General features: G+C 36.0%; 1 protein-coding gene across 1 annotated transcript in view; it reads right to left on the reverse strand.

Annotated features, from left to right (window-relative positions):
- The window catches only part of LOC110442082 (prostaglandin reductase 1-like), a 9,546-nt gene extending 8,311 nt beyond the window's left edge, over positions 1-1,235 (reverse strand). Inside the window, exon 1 of the mRNA XM_021485516.1 lies at positions 1,127-1,235. Within this exon, the coding sequence (XP_021341191.1) occupies positions 1,127-1,235 (109 nt within the window). The remainder of the gene's footprint in view (positions 1-1,126) is intronic.
- Between the last annotated feature and the right edge of the window lie 9,185 nt (positions 1,236-10,420).

The following is a 10,420-nucleotide window of genomic DNA, read 5'->3' on the forward strand; positions in this document are numbered from 1 at the left end:
CACCACCAACACCACCACCAACACCACCACAACCACCAACAACACCACCACCAACACCACCACCACCACCACCACTACCAACACCACCACCACCACTACCAACACCACCACCACTACCACAACCACCACTACTACAACCACCACTACCACCTCCACCACCACCACCACCACCACCACTACCACCACCACCACCACCACCACCNACAACCACCACTATCACTACCACCACCATCACCACCACCACCACCACCACAACCACCATCATCACCACCACCAACCACCACCACAACTACCACTATCACTTTCACTACACAGTTATAAATTTGACTCTCACTTCGTTTTCTTTTTAAAAAAATCCCCATGTGCAGATACATTAAAATAAACAATAACTGCATACATTATTATTCATTATAATACTGATAACCGTAGTAGACCTCCCTGTATAACACCAGGTTGAGTAACGGGGTGTCCCAACAAAATGACAGATACATGTCACAGGCGAATGTAAACGAATTATATGTATGATAGTGTACTGTGTAGGAAATAACTGTTATTTTGATACTGAATACGTTATATTTGTATACATGGCGTAAGCGTAGTGGGCCTTTTAATTAGAAAAACGTACAAAATGTTCACAAAATTTCAAATATAACCAACATTGTCAACCTGCCTATATTAAGTTACAATGGTAGTCTATATTTTAAACTTCTATCAAAATTGTCCATACATATATCCTGTCTACAGAAACATTTGTATATAATATCAACACCTATAAAGCGTGCAATACATGATCTATGCCCAGTTTCACATATAAAAAAATAAAAAAAATAAAAAAAATCAACATGGCCCTAAATGACCACAGCCGTCGATGGGCCGTTAAACATAAACAAACAAACAAACAAGCTAACAAACAAACAAACGCTGATTTTTCTGTTGTTGTAACATTAATATAATAAAATTAAACAAATACATTGTATGTCAAATATTGACTTATTTGTGTTTGGAAGACATAACATAACACAACACAGGGTAAGTTGACAGGAGCACTCGCGACATAGAAATAACGCTCTGAATATTTTACAATGTTGTGTTCAACAATAAAAAATGGCAAAAAAATATACCATACCACCATCTTTAAGGTTGTCTGAGACCTCCTCCTCAATAAGTTCAAAGTTGGACGTTCGTACTTTGCCATCAAACGCCGTTTTAAGTGTCCAAACTTTGCTTTTCACCATTTTTTTTACGAAGCAATTTCGGTGGTGTTGAGACTACTTGTGTTACTTATAATAGGGGTACATACAATAAGAGGTATCCGTTTACGGATTTAAATGGAACAACCATTGTTTGTTGATGTTGGGAATGTAAACTATGCGTATATATATATATATCCTTTTTAACGATATATTTTTTATCGTATTGATGTATTTGAATACAGCTGTTGTATGCTGTAAACGAAACGTTCGTGCAATTATGCTAATGCAGCCAAGCGATAATTTTCTATACACACGTACCAGAATCGAGTTAATGACAAGAGATGACCTATTATTCTATATATATAAGCATAGTAAAAAATTTGTATATGTAACGATGAAGCCTATCCATCACCGTGCATTTCTGTTATCTTGTCATTGTGATACAAAAGGGTGTACCCGTGTCTAGATACAAAATACGGTGTCCAATGATATATATATAGATTAATACCTGTTGTAGGTATGCATAGATGTTATCAAAGTTATAAAGGTTTTTAATAGGTCAGTATATTTAGTACATGGTTTCCGGTTTCCCTACCGACTCTAGATTTTTGTGCCCACCCTTAAGTTTTTGTATTGGCATTTAGTGATAAACGATGTTTAAGTCAGAACTTCTATTTTATATATATATAAGTATATTAAAAAAGCTTTTTTAAATTACCGTTCTACCGACTTTAATTTGTTTCAAGCAGAAACAGTAAACACATCTGCTTTGGACTAAACATTATCAAAATTATCGAAGTGTCTTATTGGTTTGACCTAGTAAGAACATACGTGTTTTTCTCATTAAAACAACCACACTATATATTTTGGAGTTTTTTTAATGTTTCATAGGCAGATTAATAGAAGTATGATACATATATCATCACTTTGTTTGTGTTGTCGGTTGCCCTATGTTTACCTTATTATATATACAGTATGTCTATCCTTCCCAACGGTTATACACTGGATTACACATATAACAGCATTGGATAAGTGATGTGGTGGTCGGGTTGCGCATTCCAAGCCAACAAGAGGGATTAATTAAAGTTTTAAATGTTGAAAAATAAAATAAATTTCATAGATATTGGTTATGTAGTGATGTATCCAATTATACAACGCCTAGCCATGTTGATGACATTTTCATGCATGGCTATATAGTTTTCTGATACTAATAAAACAGCATATATACTGTAGCCGCATTAAAGACTCCATTCCAAATTTCAAATGTGTAAGATTATTTTTGCACCAACAATGAAAGTAGATAAGTTTATTGCTATGAAAAAAATTCTCTTTTAGCCTTCCAAAATAAATGGGGTCCGTGCGAACAATTTCTTTATAATTTTTTAAAAAGTTTTCTCCCCTTATTAGTTTGAACTGTTTGCTACCCTCGCATGCTCACTAGTGATGTATCCGATGCCTACAATGTAGCTGGCCAATCAGGGGGTTCTCACCCTCCTGCCTCATCTGTGTTATGCTTCAGTATATTTACCAAATATTACATAGTATCTTTGTATAAAAAAAAATCCAAATGTATGAATAAATAGATGAAAGGACTGAATGAGTGTAAACAATGAAAGAATTGATGGAAATAAAAAAAGTATGACTGAACGTAAACAAGGAATAAATGTAAAAGAAAGGATGAAATGAAAAGAAATGAATGAGTAAACGACTAAATAAAAGAATTAATTAATGAGAGTCCTCTTGCATGAGGACATTTTGAATACAGGACCCCAACCCTGTCAGTATTCAAAATATGTTGTGGAGCAAAAATTAATTCGGAAAAGAAAGTATTGCTATATACATTGCAGATTATTTCTATACATGTTTGCAGGTTTCTTTATAGTTCTGAAAAATTATTGTACATATGACTATTGCACACTTCCCTACTCGAACTCCAAATTCGGAAAAAACGATTTATATACCTCGTTTCGGTTTCCAAGTCGGAACATTCTAGGGGGTCGAATGGTTAGCGACTTTATTTCAGCGATGTTGATAGGAAGCAAAACAAATGTAAGCGTTTCACTGAAATAAAACATGAAAGATCCTGGTGAATGGGGACAAAACAGAATGTAAATCCCGAGGTACGTAGTACATTCAAATGAACTCGTGTTCGGATTCTGGTCTTTCTAATATTCATCCAGGAAATAACTGTACTTAATTAATGGATGTTGTGTGAATAACAATGCTACTTCCATAGCGTGTTGCTTACTCGATTCTCCAGGGGGTTATGTTCACTTTCGCTCTCTGGATTCCTTACTCCTCTGTAATCTTCAAAGAAAAACTTTAGCCTAGCGATTGGTGAGGTGTTTTTTTTTTACCTGAGACCAACGAAATATCTGCTCGTGTGCCCTTCAAATTTGCTATGACATATGCCAGGGGTACAGAGAGCGAACGTGAGCTTAACCCCTTGAATATCGAGGATGGTCTTTCAGAAACTGTCATTTCACGCACCTTTGATGTGGGCTCCGACATTATGGAGACAGGACCACGCGTTGAAAGCAAACCTATAGCTACTGCCTTTTCTAGAACTAGATCATCGAGAGATTCTGGATAAACGTTACTTCTGGATTATCGAGGATGAGTGTGTTGCTGTGTCAAACGCATGTCATCGCTCCTCGTAACATTACATAACAATACTATTAACACAACAGGAGATGTGATTATGACTTTATGGCGCTTATAAATGAATAGTGAATGACAATTTACCGTCCATTATAAGAAAAATAATGTTTACTAGTATTTCCAAGAACTTATATTATAAACATGTATTATATAATTTTAAAGTGCTATTTAATCAAATGACACCCTAAAAATCGAGTAGATACTGTAAATATATAACTCATAACGCACGTTTATGTAGTTGATAATGATATGACCTGACGCGAACGACCAGTGTGCTCAGTTTTATCTTTTGGGAAAGCGGGTGATGAAAATAGCTACGACCGATAAAGCTTATTATCCGGACCATTCAGTAAGTAAACAAGTACATGAACACGCTGTCGACCGACAACACAATGAGACTGATTTCACACATAACACATTCTCGTCTCTTGAGTTTACCCAATACATCGTAAGCAAGAATTATAAGTTTCATAAAATATAAATCTAATGAGATATTTATGTTCACAGTTGGATTTGAATACAAACAAACATGGTTAATTAGAGTATGCAAGCACTGAAAGGGTGCCGCATTTGAATTTCAAACAGCGCAAAGTACGATATCAGTATGTGTTAACGTAAGAAGATTACTCCTTTACAACGCTGATTGAAATGTTATTCTGAAGATGCTATTGCTCATGATAAATGTTTGTATTCGTATTCCAAGTTAGGTGAATAAAGCAAGAATGTACCTTCTCTCTTCGGCTGGAATGACATCTAGAAGTTCACCGACAGCAGCCGCTAAAACGTATGGTTGTACATGTGCAGTTAAGGATTTCTTCCTTACTGATCAAAAACGCCAAGAAAACATTTTCTCTAGTAAATGTCTCGACATGAATCTTTCATAAGCAGTATCAGACTATAATATAATGAGGAATTTTGTGGTAAAATAAAACAAAACTTACTTCAATTAATTGTCCCTTTGAGGTTGTTTTTTTAGAGTCCCACCATAGACAGGATGATTGTGTGTTCGTTTGTTATACCAAACAGTATTTGCATTACGTCTTTCTTGCTTTATAACCTACGCTCAACTTGCGATACCAACATATCTATGGAAGGCGGGGTGTTGGGTACAGAAAAAGGAGGTAGGGCGCCATTTTACAGGGTTTTGATCTTTTCTTCATTTAGGATACCTATTGTTTTCGAGCATAACTTCCTTGTAGTTGTATTTACATCCGCTTTACCTTGTACATGTTTTATCTTTGGAAGGAGGAGATTTGTTTTCAACTATAGAAAATTGCGTAAGGTATGGTTTTCTTTTCAGAAGTAGATTAATAAAGCTTTAGTCATATTATTAAGAAGTTTTTAAGGTATAGGTACAGATTTGGGAGTGGTACAGGGATCCTAGACAAAATCTTCTGCCCGTGTAGATAAGTAAACTATTTAATCAGATGCAATGGTGCAATGTCACTCGCTACATGATTGTACGACGTAACCAAATGCCACATTCAAACGGTATATTGATTAGGAAACATCATTTCTCTAAAAGCCTCTGTAGGTTTCGCTACTTACGACTCATTTGATAAACCTGCTAGTAATTGGTAACCCACCCTGGACGTTATTTCATTATTTCAAATAGCATTGCTATGAGACGTCATCTTCCATTGTGACGTCATAGTTCATTGCAATTTCATCGATTGGGAACGTGATGGTTGTGTATCATGTTTATCTAACTCCCGGTAAACATCGTGTCTTATTTTTATTTGAAAATGAACTTGCTCGAGTTAGATAAACAAGATAACCAACAGTCACTCGATGGGGAACCTCTATCTATATATATTGTCTTTGCTTATCACAATTCTAATTAATTCTGTTATAGTAATGATTGTGTAAATATTTCAACAGAGATACTAATGATCAAACCTGCCATCAGTATAAACATTTCTAATAAAAAATACAGCTGATGAGATTTCTGATCCTGGTCAGTACATAGCTTTAGTCAAACACTTCAATGTCATCATGTGTTGTTATGTCTATGGTTTGATGACATCACTGTAGCCCTGGACAGTAGACATGTCAGATTATGATGAGATTACCGCTTTTCGAGTGTTGGCACCATCGAATGGTCCGAAAAAAGCTTTAGGCATTTTTTCAAACCCATCATATAATGTTTCTTTGTACTTGATTTTTCCCTGTAGAAAAAAACACACTTAATTTATTTTGCGTCAATACTAATTCGTGTTTTACTGTGAACAAACAAAGTAAAGGAAGTATGGTTCAATAGCTATGCAAAAGGACTGTCACTATCTAAGCAGAAAACATGTCTCTCTGTCTCCTTAAACGTGAAATATAAGTTAATCATGAAGAACGTTGTACGATCCGACAACTGTCATAGTGATACCAATGGGGTATGTCTATCATCCATCAGACAACTGTAATAGTAATAACAATGGGGTATGTCTATCATCCATCAGACAACTGTCATTGTTATCACTATGACAGTTGTCTGATGGATGATAGACATCCCCCATTGTTATCACTATTTCAGTTGTCTGATGGATGATAGACATACCCCCTTGTTATCACTTTTACAGTTGTCTGATGGATGCTAGACATACCCCATTGATATCACTATTACAGTTGTCTGCTGGATGATAGACATACCCCATTGTTATCACTATTTCAGTTGTCTGATGGATGATAGACATACCCCATTGTCATCACTATTTCAGTTGTCTGATGGATGATAGACATACCCCCTTGTTATCACTTTTACAGTTGTCTGATGGATGCTAGACATACCCCATTGATATCACTATTACAGTTGGCTGATGGATGGTAGACATACCCCATTGTTATCACTTTTACAGTTGTCTGATGGATGCTAGACATACCCCATTGATATCACTATTACAGTTGTCTGATGGATGATAGAAATACCCCATTGATATCACTATTACAGTTGTCTGCTGGATGATAGACATACCCCATTGTTATCACTATTTCAGTTGTCTGATGGATGATAGACATACCCCATTGATATCCCTATTACAGTTGTCTATCATCCATCAGACAACTGTCATAGTGATAACAATGAAATATGTCTATCATCCATCAGACAACTGTAATAGGGATGGTATGTCTATCATCCATCAGACAACTGTAATAATGATAACAATGGGGTATGTCTATCATCCATCAGCCACCTGTAATAGTGATATCAATGGGGTATGTCTATCCTCCATCAGACAACTGTAATAGTAATAACAATGGGGTATGTCTATCATCCATCAGACAACTGTAATAGGGATATCAATTGGGTATGTCTATCATCCATCAGACAACTGTAATAGGGATGGTATGTCTATCATCCATCAGACAACTGTAATAGTTATATCAATGGGGTATGTCTATCATCCATCAGACAACTGTCATAGTGATAACACTGAAATATGTCTATCATCCATCAGACAACTGTAATAGTAATAACAATGGGGTATGTCTATCATCCATCAGACAACTGAAATAGTGATAACAATGGGGGATGTCTATCATCCATCAGACAACTGTCATAGTGATAACAATGAAATATGTCTATCATCCATCAGACAACTGTAATAGGGATATCAATTGGGTATGTCTATCATCCATCAGACAACTGTAATAATGATAACAATGGGGTATGTCTATCATCCATCAGCCACCTGTAATAGTGATATCAATGGGGTATGTCTATCCTCCATCAGACAACTGTAATAGTAATAACAATGGGGTATGTCTATCATCCATCAGACACCTGTAATAGTGATAACAATGGGGTATGTCTATCATCCAGCAGACAACTGTAATAGGGATATCAATGGGGTATATCTATCATCCATCAGACAACTGTAATAGGGATATCCATGGGGTATGTCTATCATCCATCAGACAACTGTAATAATGATAACAATGGGGTATGTCTATCATCCATCAGCCACCTGTAATAGTGATATCAATGGGGTATGTCTATCCTCCATCAGACAACTGTAATAGTAATAACAATGGGGTATGTCTATCATCCATCAGACACCTGTAATAGTGATAACAATGGGGTATGTCTATCATCCAGCAGACAACTGTAATAGGGATATCAATGGGGTATGTCTATATAGGGATATCAATGGGGTATGTCTATCATCCATCAGACACCTGTAATAGTGATAACAATGGGGTATGTCTATCATCCATCAATCAAACTGTAATAGTGATATCAATGGGGTATGTCTAGCATCCATCAGACAACTGTAATAGTGATATCAATGGGGTGTGTCTATCATCCATCAGACAACTGTAATAGGGATATCCATGGGGTATGTCTATCATCCATCAGACAACTGTAATAATGATAACAATGGGGTATGTCTATCATCCATCAGCCACCTGTAATAGTGATATCAATGGGGTATGTCTATCCTCCATCAGACAACTGTAATAGTAATAACAATGGGGTATGTCTATCATCCATCAGACACCTGTAATAGTGATAACAATGGGGTATGTCTATCATCCATCAGACAACTGTCATAGTGATAACAATGAAATATGTCTATCATCCATCAGACAACTGTAATAGGGATATCAATGGGGTATGTCTATATAGGGATATCAATGGGGTATGTCTTTCATCCATCAGACAACTGTAATAGTAATAACAATGGGGTATGTCTATCATCGATCAGACAACTGTCATAGTGATAACACTGAAATATGTCTATCATCCATCAGACAACTGTCATTGTTATCACTATGACAGTTGTCTGATGGATGATAACAATGGGGTATGTCTATCATCCATCAGACAACTGTAATAGTGATATCAGTGGGGTATGTCTTTCATCCATCAGACAACTGTAATAGTAATAACAATGGGGTATGTCTATCATCCATCAGACAACTGTAATAGTGATATCAATGGGGTATGTCTATCATCCATCAGACAACTGTAATAGGGATATCAAAGGGGTATGTCTATCATCCATCAGACAACTATAATAGTGATATCAATGGGGTATATCTATCATCCATCAGACAACTGTAATAGGAATATCAATGGGGTATGTCTATCATCCATCAGACAACTGTAATAGAGATATCAATGGGGTATATCTATCATCCATCAGACAACTGTAATAGTGATATCAATGGGGTATGTCTATCATCCATCAGACAACTGTAAGAGTGATATCAATGGGGTATTTCTATCATCCATCAGACAACTGTAATAGTGATATCAATGGGGTATGTCTATCATCCATCAGACAACTGTAATAGTGATAACAATGGGGTATGTCTATCATCCATCAGACGACTATAATAGTTATATCAATGGGGTATATCTATCATCCATCAGACAACTGTAATAGTGATAACAATAGGGTATGTCTATCATCCATCAGACAACTATAATAGTTATAACAATGGGGTATGTCTATCATCCATCAGACAACTGTAATAGTGATAACAATTGGGTATATCTATCATCCATCAGACAACTGTAATAGTGATAACAATGGGGTATGTCTATCATCCATCAGACAACTGTAATAATGAAACCAATGGGGTATGTCTATCATCCATCAGACAACTGTAATAGTGATAACAATGGGTATGTCTATCATCCATCAGACAACTGTAAAAGTGATAACAATGGGGTATGTCTATCATCCATCAATCAAACTGTAATAGTGATATCAATGGGGTATGTCTATCATCCATCAGACAACTGTAATAGTGATAGCAATGGGGTATGTCTATCATCCATCAGACAACTGTAATAATGATATCAATGGGGTGTATCTATCATCCATCAGACAACTGTAATAGTGATAACAATGGGGTATGTCTATCATCCATCAGACAACTGTAATAGTGATATCAATGGGGTATGTCTATCATCCATCAGACAACTGTAATAGTGATAACAATGGGGTATGTCTATCATCCATCAGACAACTATAATAGTGATATCAATGGGGTATGTTTATCATCCATCAGACAACTGTAATAGTTATAACAATTGGGTATATCTATCATCCATCAGACAATTATAATAGTGATAACAATGGGGTATGTCTATCATCCATAAGACAACTGTAATAGAGATATCAATGGGGTATGTCTATCATCCATTAGACAACTATAATAGTTATATCAATGGGGTATGTTTATCATCCATCAGACAACTGTAATAGTTATAACAATTGGGTATATCTATCATCCATCAGACAATTGTAATAGTGATAACAATGGGGTATGTCTATCATCCATCAGACAACTATAATAGTTATAACAATGGGGTATGTCTATCATCCATCAGACAACTATAATAGGGATATCAATGGGGTATGTCTATCATCCATCAGACAGCTGTAATAGTGATATCAATGGGGTATGTCTATCATCCATCAGACAACTATAATAGTGATATCAATGGGGTATGTCTATCATCCATCAGGCCACTGTAAAAGTGATAACAATGGGGTATGTCTATCATCCATCAGACAGCTGTAATAGTGATATCAATGGGGTATGTCTATCATCCATCAGAC

This window comes from Mizuhopecten yessoensis, unplaced genomic scaffold (assembly GCF_002113885.1).
Source record: "Mizuhopecten yessoensis strain PY_sf001 unplaced genomic scaffold, ASM211388v2 scaffold716205, whole genome shotgun sequence".
NCBI lineage: Eukaryota > Metazoa > Mollusca > Bivalvia > Pectinida > Pectinidae > Mizuhopecten > Mizuhopecten yessoensis.